This window comes from Leptosomus discolor, chromosome 1, assembly GCF_034619465.1.
Source record: "Leptosomus discolor isolate bLepDis1 chromosome 1, bLepDis1.hap2, whole genome shotgun sequence".
Taxonomy (NCBI): domain Eukaryota; kingdom Metazoa; phylum Chordata; class Aves; order Leptosomiformes; family Leptosomidae; genus Leptosomus; species Leptosomus discolor.
Window position 1 is genome coordinate 199991620 of NC_141391.1, and position 18857 is coordinate 200010476.

General features: G+C 37.9%; 1 protein-coding gene across 1 annotated transcript in view; it reads right to left on the minus strand.

Annotated features, from left to right (window-relative positions):
* Positions 1-1363: 1363 nt before the first annotated feature.
* TAFA5 (TAFA chemokine like family member 5) overlaps positions 1364-18857 on the minus strand; it is a 360617-nt gene continuing 343123 nt past the window's right edge. The window contains exons 5-6 of the mRNA XM_086462352.1: positions 5261-5390; positions 1364-1456 (exon numbers count right to left, since the gene is read on the minus strand). Of these exons, the coding sequence (XP_086318478.1) occupies positions 1364-1456; positions 5261-5390 (223 nt within the window). The remainder of the gene's footprint in view (positions 1457-5260; positions 5391-18857) is intronic.

Sequence of the window (18857 nt, forward strand, 5' to 3'; positions counted from 1 at the left end):
CATAAGTGTATTTCTGAGAGCCCTTTCTGCTGCTTATAAGATTCCTCACAAGGCAGTGGCAGGCACGCCATCATGAAGAGGGCCACACAGAAAAAGAGAAGAGAGAGGAGACATTTGGACTCACAATTGTGCATGTATATGGACTTTGAAGCAAGGATGTAGTCCTGGTCCTATACCTTAAATATAGCTAAAGATTCTGATTCCCCAACAGTCTTAGCTATGAATGATTGAAAATTCAGGATCATCACTTCCTACTTGTTTCTAAAAGCTATTCTTTGGATTGGGATGTGGGGATACACCAGCCTCCTGAAAAATATCCATAATCTTGGTCTGTACGTAGCACTCCTGTTACAGTTAGGACAGTAAAGTAACTTGGTAGATGAACTGCTGACAAGTAGATTTAATGTATCTGTTTCATAAGTTGACCACTTCTGACAAAGAGGAAGAGGGAAACTTAATTTGGCATGGCATGCATGCCTGCATCAGTCCAATTCTCTAATTTGTTGCTGCCTGAAAGCTTATTTTGGTGGGTATTGTGTCCAGGAATGACACATAACTAGAACTGGCAGGATGTCAAAAAACTTCCAAAAACAGCTTAAACAAAAAAAAATCAGCTGACCTGTGGAAATGTGAAATGCACATTTAGAAACACTCAGAGCTGGAATGTGACTATCTAACAACAACATGAATATCACCAATAAAGACATTTATAAATAGCCATATTTTTATTTTTAAGTTACTCTGAATTTCCAAACCTCTTAAAATGTTACCTCAAGACTCCCAAATTCACTAAGGTAGGTATCTAAGGACTGTTAATCTTATTTTTACTGCTGGGGAAACTGAGGCAGAGAGGTTCAGTGACTTACCCAAGGCCACAGAGGGAGTCACTGTCAGAGCCGGGATTAGAGCTCAGGAGTTTCTGGCTCCCAGTCCCAAGCTCAGACCACTAGATCATGGCCTCAGGACATTTCCAGCTGGTCTTCAGTCTAAAAAAAAGTAAATTCTCAAGTATGTTACACATATGTAACATATATACATATTTCTCTTTACTTTGAATTTATTGGTATCAATGAGAACATTGCTTGTAAGTCAGTGATGAAAAGCAAATCAGTACCTTTTATCTGAGCTACCTTTATCACACATATGTGTATGATAAAGCTCTGCAGAAAAATCTTGATTTAAATAGCAGCCAATACAAACAGCTATTGTATTTTTCAGGGTAAGGAGCAAATTGCCTTTCCAACCCAGCCAGCATGTCATTTATATTAATAGTGAGGAGTGCTAAGTCGCTCTGTGTGTAAGTAAACTCTATTAAGAAAGTCACGTCCCTTGGTGAAGCTAGATCCTTAGTAAATTTTACTAGCTAAGCACTGAGCTCCATGTCAGAGTAATTACACCTTTTATCCACTGTGAGCTCTCTCTTAGCTTCTTCATACTCCTTAATTTCCCACTTCAGCTAATTTAGCAGTAAAATTGCAAAGGTTTTAAAAGGTTAGCTACCAAGGAACTGGTGCATGAATGTTCTGTTAAGCTCCACGCATTGAAATCACATCATGTAGAAGAAGGAATTAATTAAGTAACAATTAGGTAGTGATGGATCATTGACAATATATATACACTTTGGTGCTAAAATTAATCTCCCCTGTAAATCCAATACATCGTGTATCTTCTCTACACACTGGCAAGTTTTATACTTGAAATATAAAATGGACAGACACTTCAGCAATATCTTAAAAAAAAAGGCATATCTTCTACATACTATTTTAAAAAATCATATAGTTTCATTTGTTTGTGAAGAACTGAAAAAGTAATGAGAACAGAAAAGGGAGAAGCAATTTTAATGGCAGGTGATTTTAAAGTGACTGTAAGGACATTTGTTATATGAAAGTACTTAGCATGTTGAAAGTGCTAACAATTGTGTAGTATTCTCTTGCTGTCTTCTTTTACAAGCTGCCATATTGTTTCCTTGTATTGACACTCCGCTGCTTAATACACAGATTGGCAGTTAGCCCGGTCAATCCTCAATTCTAAAAGCCTCTTAGCAGATGAAAAATCTTTGGTTCATTCACACCTTGTAGAAAGGATGACAGGGCAGAAGTGACATCCAGATCCATTTAGAGCATACTTTGAGTCTGATTTCCCTTTCCCTTGCACCTTGTGTAGTCATTTATAGCTATGCAAAGTGAGTACAAAATGGATATAAACCACTGCTACTCGTGAGGAGAGAGTTCTGATTTGGTTGCATTATTTCCAGAGGTGATCACAAAAGGTGCCAGGCAGTGAAAAAATTTGGCTCTGCATAGAAAGTCGAAACAATTTTGACACAAAGTGTAAAGTAGCAGCAGCACTTTCTAAACTATTTACAGAAATTGCACTTTTGTTTTGGAGCAATAGGTATTTTCATTTGCTGTTTGCTTAGTATTTTCATAGAAAAAATACTAAATTTTAAACTCATCTACAGAAAACAAATCCCATTTTTTCCTTTTTTAGGTGGAAACATAGTTAACCTGAAGTATATTCTCACATGAAAAAGAACTCATGTCCTACATAAGATCTCCACTAGATCTGCCTTTCCATGTGCTACTTCTGAACCCAGTACTTAGAAAGTTACACTTCTACACATCCTCCTGCAGTCAATGAAAAAGCTGGTATTATCACAAGAGCTGGTCTCAGTCCATCCGAGCTCAAAACTGTTCTGACTTTAGTATAGGTGGCAAATTATTGTCCCAGGTTTACCAAACAGTGATATCACTGCTACATGATCTACCACTGCTATCATAGTGTAAGACCTACCACCAAGTAGCTTCAAGATACAAACTAATATTAGGAGGAAAGGCCTGCAAATATTAGATAAACAAATGTGTGTTAACAAAATTGACAGTTAACAAATTAAGGACCTAATCTGGCTGTTGCTTGAGATGTGGTCAAGAATTATTTCTACTTAATAACAGACATTTAGTGTATAATAATCAATTCAATATGTTTGGACACTTATTTCCCCATAGTACCCGGTGGCCATTTTTCTGGGCCCTCCCAGTCAGAAATCCTTCACGTTACGCTCAGATATCATGATGGGCCTGTCAACTCAGGTGTGTTGATTAGAAGCAGAAATAGAAATTACTTGACTGCATCAGCAGCTGTTGACCTAAGAGTACTGCTACAGTAAATAATGTCACTTGGTGTATCTGTTAGAAAATTTCTTTTCTTTTAATCAGTCATGTGCTTCATAGAGTCATCCTAAGATACAGTTCCCAAACCTATTACTATTGTCCAAAGATCACTCTTCAACCAAATGGCTAAAGAACAAATGAACATACTTTTTTATTCTTAATATTTTAGTAATACTGTATTATAGAGTGGGTTTCTTGGGCTTTTCTTTTTTTTTTTTTTTTCTTTTTTTTTTTTTTCCCTTTTAATTTTTCCCCCTTCCCCTTCTGGATTCAGTTATTCTTTAAGTATTCTGAGTTGCTAGTCTGGCTTGACTGAAACGTACTGTGTGTTTGTTGTGTGTCTGCATGTGTGATACCAACTGTTGAAGACTGCTTGATGTTAGATGAGGGCTTATGCTCAGAGCTGCTCTACAGTTGGCTCTCTGGCAGAATCTCTCCTCACCACTGACAATGATGTCTTTATGTGGGGGAGAGTCTGTTTTAAAATATTACACTTGCCATGGCCTTAATTTTACTGGTGGGGCATGATTATGATTTCATTTACATTAATCAAAGTCATGAGTCACTCCATTCATGGCAATAGCATTAAAGAGCTATACAGACAAGTAAGAGTTCAGAATGAGGCTCTAGTGTTTAATCTGAAAGAATATCTGAATCACTCCATTAAAGACAGATACTGAAGGCTAGATCTTCTGCTTACTTTGCATTACTCAGTCATTCCATTAGCATAAAACATCAAATAAAGAACTATAATGACAGCTGGCAATGTGTCACCACCGTACACGGGTTTTCTGTTTACTTTGGGTGCAGAAAATACCCCTGAATTAATGAGATTTAAGATATTATTTCAGGTATGACAAAGTTACTGTATTAGGTCTCCTTGCCCTTGGAAGTTGGCATCAATGTTTCAGAAACTTATTTCCTTCCTTCTTTTTCCTATGTCACTCTGACATAACTTGAATGCAAAAGACCTAAAGGCAAACGATATTTAAGTAAGACTGCAGAGATTGAGTTAATAACAGTGCCCATAACAAATATTATGTCTGCTAAATACAGGATCATCAGAACAGTGATCACAATTTTTGTAGGTATCTCATAAAGCACTAGCAAACCTTCATTCTTCTTAAAAAGTGAAAAACTTGTTAATTTTCTGAAACATAGGCATTGTAAAACAATAAAAGGTTTTGTACTGGTGTCTGTCTCCTGCTCAGACAGAGAAATTGTGCACGGGATGATGGGCCTTAATTTAGTCTTCACTGATAAGTACTTTTAAGACTAAATATTCTTGAAATTGCACTTACTTAAATTACACTCAAGCTCCATGTAAATCTAAAATAAGATTATAGCGGGGGGAAATCTTTTCGAGAGGTCTGGCAAGCTATCAGAATATTGCTCTATTATATCTCTTCAGATTTTTTCCAATTTTTAAGTCAAAGAATTATTGGCATTTGGGAACATTTTCAAGAAATCTGTTTGATATATTACAGCCCCTAGAAACTATTCACTTCAAGCACATGCTCCAATACACCAAATCAGAGAGTTGAGGGTTTTATCAACAAACCAGGACCAAAAGGAAGATGAAAGAAAGGATCTTTGACTATGTTTTCTATAGGTCTTATTGTCTTATTGAAAACTAAATATCTATATGTGCATCTTGCTTGTCCAGTACAGTGGGAATAGCAACAATATTTTCTCCCCAATTCCCAATGAAAGCTTTCTTTTCACCCTGCTAGACCATGTGTTCAGTTTTATACCCTAGACTTCCTCAGCATAAGAAAATTCTTGTACAGTGAAGCAATAAGATACTGTCTTCAGGCTCAGTACAAATGTTAGTTAAACCACTGGTGCCTTTTAAAAAAACCTTGATATAATTTCAACTCTTAGTAACTGTGGGAATTACACATTTTTCTTGTCTTCGTGATAACATTGCTGTATATTTCAGTAAACACACTTGGGCACATAGCTTAATTATAAGGCAACAGGCTTTACTTATCTGTGTCAAAAAACAATTAGAAATTCTCACTCTTTGTTTTTCAATAAACTAAAGTGAATGAGAAACTGAAGAAATATAGAACAGAGAAGTGACCTACCGTGGTTGTCTTTATCCGTCCTCCTGGTTGTGTACAGGTCCAGCCTGATTTATTGATTAGCAAATCACAGCCTTCTCCTTCTAAACACGGAAGCATTTCACACCACTGTTTTGTTTTGATAATTCGTGCTATGGGACAGAAAAGAAAAAAAAAAAAACACAACCAAAAACAATTGGCAGGAGAATTCACATTTCGCTTATCTCTAAACACTTTCTCATTTGAGTTGTCTATTTTCATCATCTGATAATGCAGCCACAGGTTATGCTGTAGACAGCCCTAGGCAATTTACAAAATTATTTAGAACACCTGCTGTGCCAACAGATTTCATAATAAAAATAGAACTTAAAAACCAACAATAAAATAAAAGACAGCTCTGTTGTAAATCAAAATAACATAAAAGTTAGCTGATTTTCTAATTCCATGCTCCTTAGTCAAGGAAATATTGTTAGGGGGGCTAACAACTGAAGACTTACTATCCTAGATAATCATTATGGTAGCCTAAAAGTGACCTATGACTGGGATCCATTGTGTTACTCTGTATAAACTGATCAGACACTCCTTATCCTGAAGAACTTACAGCGTAAATAGACATCAGATACACAATGGATAGAGAAAAGCTATAATAAACAGATAACGGGGTCAACATAATGACAGCAATTGTGAAACTCTGTGATACTTGCAATGGTAGGGACATAGCTAGGGCAGGAACTAGGAACATAAAGACAGGTGTTGAATGAAGTAAAAGTTGGGAAATCATGGGGAAGCACACAATAAGCAGAGGGAAAAGACTGGAATAAACACCCTATTACCTATTACTACAACGGAAACGAAGTCTAGTCAGGAAGGTCTCTAACTGTCTGAGAGGTGGTGTGTCACGCGCTTTGTGGCTCCTCTTAATGCTTGTGTCTCTGGTCAGCTGGCTCTGCAGAATCTCCTCAAGGTCACACACAGTAAGTAGTCTCGGAACAACAGAGCTCTGACTGCATTCAAGTAGCTGCAGAGGAGCTGCAGGGAGAAATTTTTCTTCATGGCAGGAAGAAAAGGGGCTTTAATTCCTTTAGACTTCTTTCCGGATCATAATACTACTTCTTTTGAGTTCAGCTCTGTAGTATCTTGTTTCCTTCTCATAGAATATTAAGCAACATGACTAATAGCTAATATTTCATTATTCTGTCACTCTACCCCTGTAGGCAAAATTGTAGGGTGGAGTATTAGTTTAGGATACTTTTTATAAAATACATATACAGAGATGCACTCACTTGCATGGTGCCATATACCTGTACTAAACAAGGTAAGGTCCCCCAAACGATCTACCTTTTGCTCAGACTGTAAGGCTGGCAGCCCACAGAAAATGGTCGTCAGCTCCTTCAGAGATCATCTCAGCAATCCTGGGCTAGACTACATGAAAGCTTCACCACCTCAAATTGTACCTAAGTGTCCTAGGATTCAAGGGCAGAATGAGTTCCATATACAGGGAAACAGATCACGTCTTCCTCTGCGTTGATGTGTGACACCAATATATCTTCATGCAATATATCTGCAACAGTCATGAGCCCAACAAAAAGAGAACTACAGGAGAAATACTTCACAAGATAAGCACACAAGAAGCTTATGATGCTCCAAATTAATTCTGGGTCCAAAGAGCTTAAAAGCTGGCATTTTTACCCAGTGGCAGTTGCAGCTCTTGATGCTCACCTGAATGTGTGATTCAGTCTCCCTACATCCCTGACTTCCTCTGTCTGGAACTACTGAAGAATAGAATTCCCAGTGCCACTGGATCATGGCAAGAAATAGAAGTCTAATTTAAGGTCTTTTAATAAAACCCTTTCCAATATTTTGACATAAAACAACTCGTGTCCTCAGTCCCGCTACAATTGTTGGTAAGCTCTAGCAATATAACAAACACTGATTTCTTTCAGTGGAAGCTCAATCTGAAATTTATATTAAGATTTTCATCATACACTTTAGCTCCCAAAAGTCTACATAGGAATTTGCACTGTCCATCAGGCAATATATGTATCGCTGGAGGAACGATTCCCAAACAATTTTCATAGCTACAACTTTTTGAAGCAAATCCAGTACGTTTTTATAGCACATAATATACAGAAATCTGGATTGTGCTTGGGGTCCATAGGCACTGCTCTACTGAGAACTGGATCATATCAGTTTTTGAGGCTAACATCTCCCATGTAACAGATGCCTTATCCGTTCTGAGTGAAGGCATGCATCCAGTTGCAGGCTTTACAGAAAAGGTTCAGCAAAATGTTAACACCAAACTTTGCCCATTTGCATGTATGTATTTTGCAATTCACATATTGAAATGGCTATTTCTATCAATGTTTCAACAATATGAAGGATCACTGAAAGTCTGAATAGTATGTTAAACTCAAAAATGTGTACTAGATTGCCTCTATTATCTCAGGTGAGAGGTTTTACTGGAAATGTAATTTGAACATTTTTTTAAAAAAATCTCACTTTTGTGAATTCTTCTCAGTGTTTGCTTGGTTGCTATCTCAGAATGCAGCTATGGGTAATATCACAAATATAAGGAGTCCTTGCTCTGGGTATTGGCTATATCCACACAAATTTAGAACACACCAAGAGTATTTTACAGAACATAAAGTCTAAAACATTTCTGTGTTAAGTGTATGGACTAGCTCACGCATTTAGGCCTTGAGAATCAGAACAACTTCTTTTACAGGGAAAAAAACTACCCGGCTCACATGGTTTAAAGCACATCAGTAGCAAACCGGTTTATTAATTCATTAATGATACATAACCAGCAGCAGCGCGGGATCAATATCAGTAATGCAAGAAGGTAAACCATAGTACGGGACACGAAATGTTCATAAACACTCGGAAATTCCCCCACACCCCCTCGGATCTAACCCCTGCCCCGGCCCCCCGGGGTCTCTCCTCCCCTCCCAGACCTCCACAGGTGTTGTATCCCTCCTCTCCACCCGCCTCTCGCTCTCTCAGAAGAGCCTCCCGAGCACCTCCGCCCTCACGCTCCGGCCTGCGGGGGCCTCCTGGGCGGGGAGGCTGCCATGGCGGCCCGCGCAGGCCCGCGCTGTGCCGCTGCACACGCGGCTGCGAAAGGGCGGCGGTGGTCGGGTCAGGGGGGTTACACCTGCATGTGCGTGTTCGCCTCTCGGTTGGTGCATTACGGCAGAGCGCCACAGTGAAGCTACGCAGACAATGCAGGGAGGGAGCAAAGCACACAACGGTTTTATCGGCATAGTATCTAGAATTTCTATCAGCAATTGAAAATGAGTTACACCCGTCAAAGGAAAGGAATACAATGTATTTCCTGAGGCAGTGCAGTTGCCTTTTTACTGCGCGTAGTCACCAGGGGTGAAACGCAGCCCTCTGCAGACAAGATAGCAAAAAGCCCATCAGATTCTCCAAATCCACTCCAAGCTCCATTATAAAGAATTAAGTGGCACTTAAATGATACATAGGCTTTGTGCAGACCTGCTGCAAAGAACTGAATTTCATCTTAAGAACCTGAGCTGGCACTACTTTGCATCTCCTAAGAAGGGCTGTGCCCCTTCACTTAAACTGAAGTTAATAGGAACTGACGGTGCTCAGCACATGGTGGAATTGCTTTCCCGAGTAATACCATTTGAACTGGAGAACAAATGGAGTCTATCCGAGGGGTTTTCACACAAACAGCTCTGAGGCGTTGCAGGCAGGCAGATGTTATATCAACACTCACCAAAGTGTTCTTAACTGTTTTGTAAGATAGAGCAATTTGCAATGGATTTCCAGTTATTAGTAAAAATAAATAAATAAACATCTCTATTCATGATCAGTATAGTCCAATTTAACACTGTTTGACTGAGCAGCACTTCAGAATACCACAGATTATTTTCTGCTAAATACTGCAACTAGAATCGTTTTGAGACTAAGCTTCTCACCTGGTTTAACACTATATGTATACTTTCCTATAGAAAATCAGATTTATTTCCTATATGTTCTTTTCACACATTCACTCTGCATTCAGGCAGTTACCAATTGTTGCATCTCTAGTTAATCTCATAACTGAAAATCATGAACTTTTTGTGGTAGCAAAAAAGTGAGATAAATCTTGTTCAGTAGCAGTAACTGAAAAAACTTCCAGACATCTAAAATACGTTAGATTAAAACACTCAGATTGCTACAGTTTGTTTTCTCATATTTTCTTTTTAAAATCTAGGATAGTAAACTTGTTAATAAAAGTAAAATAATCTCTTTTTTTTCATCAAATAAGAATATTGATTAAACCAGCATTTGGGTACTGAGATTTATTTCACAATACATTGCACTCCTATTCATAAAAGGTGGTATGTGAAATTAATATTCACAAATCGTAATGAAAAAATGGCAAAATAACCTAAACAAGTGAAAAAAAAAAGTTGATTCCAGATGCCTGAAGAGCAAATGGAATATTCTTTGTTGTGGGGAGTAGGGGAAATTTCCCCTAAACCCAAACAGGATAAAACATTTTGAAACATGCTTCTTAAATGGGACTTTAGCTCACCTATACTTCTTATAGAATGATGTTCTTCATGTTCTTTTTTTCAATGACAACTTGTAGCACTTAATGCAAGATGTAAAGTATGCATTGGAGAAAATATTTCCTTTTTGATTTTCATACATTATTTCACAGTTGTTTTCCTTGAACTTTGAAGAAAGCTGATCAGCATAGCTAATTCCCAAAGTTTAGAAATGCCTTTGGAGTCATCAGTTTTGATGTAGCTAGATAAACACATTTATCCTTGTGTTTGACTCTTGCCCTATTTGCTGTGAACAGGACCCACATCTTTTATTACTAATCACCTCCAACTGATCCAAACTGGTTCCATCATCCCACTCCTCTCCCAACCTCTCTGTTCTCTTTGCTTCATATTTTTCCTTCTTCCATTTTTTTCAGCTGTAGCCTTTTGCTCCAACCATTTCTCTCCTCTGCCTGACTCAGTATATGTACACTATCTTCCTGTCAAACATCCCAAAACACTTTGCAGAACTTATTATGTTTAGCTACTTTTACTTACGACTGGTAAAAACTATTCATTGTCCCCATTTTGTGCAGAGATTAATGAACTTGACCAAGGTCACACAAGAAATTTGTTGCAGAGCTGGAAACAGAACCTCTGAAATCTTAGTGGTCGCTAGCCTGGAGACCTTTCTCTGTCCCATTTTCCTTCAGAAAGACAGTGTGCTTTAATACATATGTATAAGAAATTAAACAACAACAATATGCAATGTGATAGGTTTTTAAAAACATATATCACTTAAATTGCAGCATCAGGAAAGGGGCCAGCAGAAACACAAACTGATTCACAGTACTTTAATAAGACATTGCAATCATGACCTGTCTTTAGAGCAGCAATTTGACTGTAATAGTGTATAAACCCCAAACGTTAATCTATTTTACTATACAACCAGGAAACATCACAAACCTTGGATACATTTTGCAGCAGTCAGCCTGCTCCACTTAAAAAATTGGAAGCAGTGCTAATTCACAAAGAGTTAGCTCGTCTCAATTATTTATAGGGCATCCAGACCAAAGACTATTTCGTTCTAAGAACAGCAATATAGCAATGTCTAGACACCCATTTTATCATTTAGCTCTTGCTGTCAAGATTGGGAGGGATACTTGAGCTGAAGTTGAGAAATACGTGAAAAAAAGTGATCTACTGCAGGCTACAGAAAGGCTATAAATTGAGACCAGGTAACCAGATGAAGAGTAAAAGACTGAATGACAGGGCAGAGGCTTTTCCTGCAGCTCACCCCAATCATAGTTCCAGTAACAGAGAAATCTTATTGCAACCCCAGGGTTGAGAAGAGACCATCAATATTGACCTGTTCCCTGGAAAAGAACGAAAATCTTGGTTTACCATAAACAGTGCATATTGCACCGTGCATATTGTATATTTTGGAGGACCAGGATAATATACAGGAGACGATCTCCAAATTACACAGTCATCCATATCACCCTGAACTGGGACTGCCTAAGTGGCACTCCTGCCAGTTACATGAATGGTCCCTAGGAATTCAGCTGTGGCATACAAGTTCCTGGCTTAAGCTGTGTGAAAATAGGAACGTACTTAGTAAACCACGTGGCATAGGTTTGACTAAAACTACTGCATTTAGCAAGGCATCCGGGCATCTGTTTAAGTTTAAGCAGGTGCCTAATGTTTTGCTGAATCTTCATAAGACTCTGCAAAATAAATATACACCAACAGCTTAGGAGGGAGAAAGTCCAAAGGTATTCCACAAATCAGAAATGATTGTTAATACATAATAAAGTCACAGAACACAAGATAGAGGATGAAAAACCACAAACAAACAATCAAACAAAATAATTAAGCAAACAAAAGCTGAAGTAGAATCCAGATTCTAGGAGCACTGTCATGAAATTCAACAGCTCTTATCTGCTTTCCTGTTTGTGTCTCCAAATAGCAGAATTTCCTCATTACGATGCCCCAAACAATAAATAAATAAATAAGCAATGAAAATAAGCATATGAGAGTAAATGCACAGGAACACAAGATATCTGACCTTTTTGTAGCTTAGAAACAAGCATGTCTTTACCTGTCTCCTTTCTTTTCAGTTCTTTGAAAACCTCAATACTATGTGATTCAGTGATCTGGTGATGGGTATCTTAGCTTTGTCTACATCCAGATGTTCAAATATTTGTATGACAGAACCACTATCCTAAAATGCAGTGTCCTACAAATCAGCTTCACAGTCAACTTATGTCTGTTCCCATTTTAATTTTCACGGTCCAGTTTTCTTCTATTTATAATTGCTCTCATTTGAGATTGTAACATATCTCTGCATTTGTTCTCAACCCCTTAGCCTTTTGCTGTCAGCTACTACATTGCTTACACAGAAAAGTAACAGCAAATATAACACATGTTTTTCAACTGCTTATAAAGCAATCTAACAGAAACAGAAAAAAAATAATGCACTATCATTTACCAAATCTCACAGACTCACAATGAGCGCCCTGACAGTCATAATAAACAATAAATACAGCTAAAATCTACATGTTGAATTTTACTTAGGTAAAATACATGTGCTCTTAGCCTCTTCTAAGTTGGTAGTTTCTAACTATATATTAAAATGCCAATACTTTAAATAGGCATTTAGGGCAACCTGGCCCACAGCTTTGCCTAGGATTCCAGCACTTGCCTGAATATCCACAGATGTACATATTAACTGGTTTTCAATCTGTGAATGATCTAGTGCTTCATTGTCTGTGGGTAGTTAGCATTTGCCATCTAATAAGAGATGCTAATTGAACACCTACCCCTAGAGAAAGCCTTTGTTAGGACTCAGTGTCTTCTATTTTTGTCCCCTGCTGTTCTGCTCTGCTGTATTCAATTAGTGTGCTGGAAGCAAAGTAAAAATTACTAAAAATCTGATCTGTGATATGCCAGCAAAGAACCCTTCAGAGATCAGGTTTTCATCACATTTCACTTTGCTGCCAGCACACTGAGAACGGCAAATTTAACTGGAGAGGGACAGTAATTTCAGACCTAAAGAAGAGAGTCTGAAGACAAAGTAAAGGATAGAAACAAGGGAGGGATATAATGTAAAGTAACAAGAAAGCAGTTAATAGAAAAAAAAGAAAATAAAGAATAGGGCAAGAAAGGAAGGAAAAAGAGGACAAAACCTATCTATATGTAGTAGCTATTGAAGCAGATGGGTAAGGTCAAAAACACGTGCAATTTGTTCAGTGGAGTCAGTAGGACAATGTGGGTAAGTGAAGGCTAAAGACCAGAACCATTTGGGGTTTTTTCTCTTAAGTACACCAATTTCAGTCCTCCTGATATGAGCAGAGTACTGCAATGGAAGACCAGATTTACTGTGGTTAAAAGAAAAACATGAAAGAACTGGCCAGATATTCGTGACCAACCCCATGTTATGCAGGGAAGGCTGGGCAGCTGTGGAAGAGGGAGAAGGACCACAAGAACTCCTAGCTATGAAGCATGTGCACATATCGAGATAGCCACTGAGCAGATAGCAAAGCAGGAATTTAAAGGAGGAAGCTGCAGTAGCAATAAAATATGCTCTAGGTTACATGGTAGAGAGTGATTAGTGCCACAGAAAGAGGCTGGGAATAAAAGATTATCAGGCTGATAATAGAAAGGGAGTGAAAGAAGGGTGGCAGGAAGGTTATAAATCAACCTTATAACAAGTGTCTGAAAACAGACTAAGCCTCAGAGTGTAGATACACATGGATATGGGTGACAAAGGATTCCTGGACACGTCACTCTATCTGATTCTGTACTCATGAACCACATGCTAAAATGATGTCCAAGGATCAAGGTCCTTCTTGGGACTCTAGCTGTGGAGTGCTTATGTACCCATGCTTACTGGGTATGTTTAATGAACTCTACACATGCACAGTAAGGAAAGAAAAAAAAAAAAGAAAAAAAGCAGCACTCCACAACTGCTTTTGCACGGACAAAGCAATAAGAATCAGAATGTGAGACTCTGTGTGCACGAAAACTGAAAGCTGTTACTCTTTAATCTTTTCAAAGCTATTTCTGGGAGTTTTAGGTAATGTTCTCCATGTGCATTCAAAGCACAAGCATTTAGACAAGTGGGTCTGCTCTGGCCCTCACTGCTTTTGGTACTTTCCAAGTCCAGTGTCAGCATGTACACTGCTGCTGTGACATGGTGGTGACATTTTATTGTGCACTGAAAGAGATAATTCAGCTGTTCTCAAGTACAATGGGCTTCTTTTGTCAACAACCACAGCAATGAGAAACTTTGCCCTCCTTTTGTCGTGTATATAAGAACAGAACACGCAAGCAAATTGAGTTGAAATGAGCTCGATGACTAGCACAGAAGGAGACGAACAGCTGTCGCTATGAGAACAATTAAAAATATTAGAAAAGGAAACTCAGCAACGAGGCTGTACTTATCGCATACCCTCTGTGATTTCCCCCTATTCCACATGACTAGATGTTGTGTTACAGTAAACTGTATGCTCTTTGGGATAAGCCTGTAACTTCTTGTTTTGATCAAATAGTAAAAATAGGCTATGGTTATGCTGGGGATTTTAACACAAATCAATGCTACATGAATGAAAATTAAGACAAATTTTAATAAAATAAGTGAAACAGGTGAAAACAGAAAAGAAGACAACTGTATAGTATCACCTTTCACAGTGAGAACACGATTGATATAACCACTTGTGATTCTTTTGAACCTTATATTTATAGACACTACTTTGTCCGTGCCTCAGGAAGCTTGCCATAGTGAACTGTAATAATGACCTTTAGATAACTTGGAAACTGGCCTTTTCTCATGACTTCTGCTTTCATTAGCCAGTGTTTGCCCAACAGAGGAACAAATGTGTTTAAATACAGCGAAGATGGTAGTTCATATAACATGCACTGAACTTGTACGCAGTTACAAGTTCCGTGCATGGGAAACCCTGGTAAACCCTGTTACAGGTGGATGTGTTATATCTCAACTGCACAGTCAATCACACATCTTGTCAGACAGCAGTTTGACATCATGACTATGCGGAACATGATTTCTGACTGACAGATGAAGTCATGTGAATTTTTTTAATGTAGCTTTTCATATATACATAAAATATTACTGTTCCTTACCCAAAACTTACATGATCTGAAACTTTTTTCCTCCTTTTTGTAGTTAATTTGGTCTCAAACTTGGTGAAGCTTTCTCTGTATATACCTCAGTATTTGGTAAAAATTAATAAAATTATGAATGGCTGCCTTATATTTACATAAGGTTTCTATTTTTAATTTATTTTTATAATATTGCGCTTAATATCAGGAGACAGATATCTTAAAAAGATAAATAATGCAGTTCATCTCCAAAACTCAGCTAATGCGTGGATGTTTTTACCTTGTGTATGTAACGCACAGAGGAATTGATTTTGAAAGATTCATCAGATTCTACTTCATAAAAATTCTTCAGATGTTTTATGTAGTAAATACACTAAAGTTCAGAAGGAGCTCTGTAACAGAAATAGTCACTGATTAGAAGGAATGGTCTTTCTTCACCTAATAGGCAATATTTTATTTATCGGAACACATCCAGCAAATCTATGAACAGCCACAGAAGGTATTTTAAAGGCCAATAGTCTCCCTGTCTCCTCCACTATCAGAAAATATAATTTGAAAATTTCAAAATTATTTTTGTGAAATCAGACTAGAGGGATTGGTCATATGGGAAAAAAGAGGGAAACACTGCCTCTTTCCTACGGCAGGCAATGCATGTGCTCATGTGCTACTGCCACTGTGTTTGCCAGCAGGAGTCCTGTCCCCTGTCAGAAGCAGCACAGTGGAAGTTGTCTGGGCCAAAGGACACAGTAATTGCACAGACAATATATTCTGACTTAAGATTTTTAAAATATGAACTCTGAAAATAAGGTATCGTAAGCACTTGCGGTTCTGCAGCAAGTGCTCACATTCGTAAAAATCGGACCACCAGACACAAAGCAGTTGAGCAGGACAGGTCACGGAGGGTTAAAACTACTCTTTCATATTGCACTCCTTTACAGGAAGCATGATGGAGTCATAGATTTTAGGGACAGAAACAACCAGTTAGGCTAATCTAATCTGATCTTCAGCTTTATGAGGCCACAAAATTTAATCCAGCAATTTCTGTAACAAATTCTGGTTGAGATACAACGTATCTTTTAGAAAGGCATACAGTACTGATTATCAGAGAATACTCACATTTCTACAAACTCTTAAAGCAGCTTGTACAATTCAACAGTAAAGACAAAACTCCTCAGTTCTATAGATTTTAGTATTATTTCTATGGGACTCTTTAACTCTCATAGGAGTATACTCATCTTGCTTTACTAAACAATTGAGTGGTCTGCTGTCAGCTATAATAAGACCATGTCCCTGACAAAATACTCAGTGTTCATAAAGGTTAATAATCTAAATTTTATATCTCACATTGTTGGTTTTTTTAACATTGAAAAGCATCATAAGCAAAATAAAACAAACTGCACATCAACACTGGACACAAATAAGAGTTTAAAATCCCACAAACTTAGCTTTGTTCGGTGTCTGTAATCTTAGATTTTAAAGATGCTGATGGAAGAAAGTTAGAATACTCCACCTGCAGGAATGTTACCGCTTTCTTTTAACTGTAACTGTGCATATGAGCTTTCTCAACTAGCCCTTACTTTATAGAAGCAATGAGGAAGCCTTACTGGAAATATTTGTATTGTGTAACAATACAAACAGTACACATTCACAGTCCAGATTCAGGCAAAACTTGCAATGGGTTTCTTGAGAGTTCCTCTCAACAAGGTGCTGCTTGACTGAGTCTGCAGCTTGGAAATAGCCCCTTGCAGATTAAGAAACCACAACTGCTAGTTCTCTATGCCTCCCTTAAGTAAAATACTGAACTACTTAAATGTTCATATATTCTCAACATTTTAAATATACCAAAATAAAATAATCTTCAAGAGGTCTTCCCAGGGAAACTTCACAAATTTTCTATACTTTCACACAGCAGACCTAAAAATGGCCCTTGAAATTATCCATGTATGTATAATTATACAAGCATGTATGTACGCATGTATCTATGCATCTACTGCACTAGGAATAAAAGCTGCTGTCACCATTTCTCTGCAATGTTTTATCTCTGGTCAGCAGGATATCCTGTCTAACCACTGTAGTCATACGGGAATTACAGAAAAAAAATTTATTAAATTGTAGAATAATGTGCACACTTTCTACTGTTGGACTGAAAAACCACTTTCATAATTTCATCTGTGTTCAAAGGTGTAAAGCCTGTTTACATGGCCTAGTTGCTGGAAAGTTAAATACTGAATTTACAACACACTAGCTACTCTTCACTAACCCCGCTTTTTACAGCTTGAGGTGCACTTCTGTTAGCACATTTCTCATCAATATACATTACCTGCTGCTTTTATAGATGGCTTTCCATGACTGAGCAAGTTTGTTTAGCGATAGATCAGGTATCGCTATCCATAAAATGTGCAGCATGTAGGTTAAATCCAAGGAGAGGACTAGTAAGTCCATTGGCTTTCTGATAATAGAGAGGAAAATGGTCACAGGGTTTTTTAATTCCTCTTTGTTCAAGAACAGAATTATGTATATTTTTGTTAGTAAACAGAAGATTATTCAGATACCCTATGTCATTATCAGCATATTCTGAAAATGAGAATATTCTAGAATAATCAGCAGATTCCTAAATTTTGGCTAGCCAAGTGAAAAGCTATTTTTAACTGTATCTTACAAAGATTTCTAAGTTCACCAACTGTAAAATAGTAAAGATAAGGGAGAATAATTTCATGAAAACAGACATAATAGTCTGATAATATGGAGATTGGTGGCTTCTAGCAGGCACTTCAGCCTGCTGGAAATGTATGACTCACCTTCGTTTCACTTGTGACAGACGCATGTGTAACACACAGCACCCCACAAATTTGCCAGCAAATTCTTCAGCAGTTTTACTGTGATATGAATGCTTTTTTTTTTTTTTGGCTTTTTTTTATGCGGATTTGTAGTGGATGCTATAGCTCCAGTGCTGTGTTTATTATATGTATGGTCTTGACTACTTGAATCTGTGCAACCCATTCAAAAACAGACTGCAAAATGCCAAAAATTTCTTTCACTTCCAGTCCTGCTTAAGTTTTCTTTGTGGCACTGCTCATCTGAATCATTGCCTGTTTCTTGCTTACAAAACATTCATATTCAAAGCACCATCAGCACAATAGCAGTTAACAAAGAGCCTTTTATGCCAACGTGCTACAACTTCATCTCACACACCCTTTACAGGAAAAAGGTCTTTTCTTTCCAGTATCAGTGAAGCACTCATGCCATGTGAAAGAATGCTCCCTTTCAGGGTAGAGGGGACATGACCATGCCTTATGTGAATCTACTGTATGTACAACTGAGGGGAGGACTAGGTGACCTGAAAGATCTTTCTCATCTCTAACCTCTCTGGAAGTTCACGGTATCGGGAATTGCATATTAACAACCAGATGCAGGATTTTGTGTGGAAACAGCAGTGCTTCCACAGGATGTTTTTCTTATTTTTTCCCTGCTGTAAAGGATAGGAAAAGCACTTTTAGGTGTGTTGCAAGTATAATTGACAAAACACAGAAAGGACAGCGAATACCCTTGAGTCATTTACAGCAGTCATTCCTAAAAATATTGCTAACACAGATCAGTAAGTGAGAAGGAGGGAGAACTTACAGCTACATCACACTAGAAACTGGTGGATTTTGTTGCCAATGCTACATCATCAAGTTGCCACATTGGCATTTAGACAAACACTGAGGTTCCCCTGAGGTAAGTGTGTTCCACGATCATATTAATTAGAGAAGAAGAAGAGAAAATGGAAATGCCTTATACTTCCTCCTAATAATAATTTATAGGCAATTCCACAAGGCTAAAAAAAGTGAGTACCACAGAGTTGGTCAGAAGAACACAGAACACAAACCCGTTTGCAATAATGGCATATAAGCACTATCAAGACATTTCACAGTAATACAAAGATGTTGGATAGACATGAGAATCTAACTGCCCCAAAAAACGTCTTCAGTATCAGATAGCCACAATATTTCCAAATA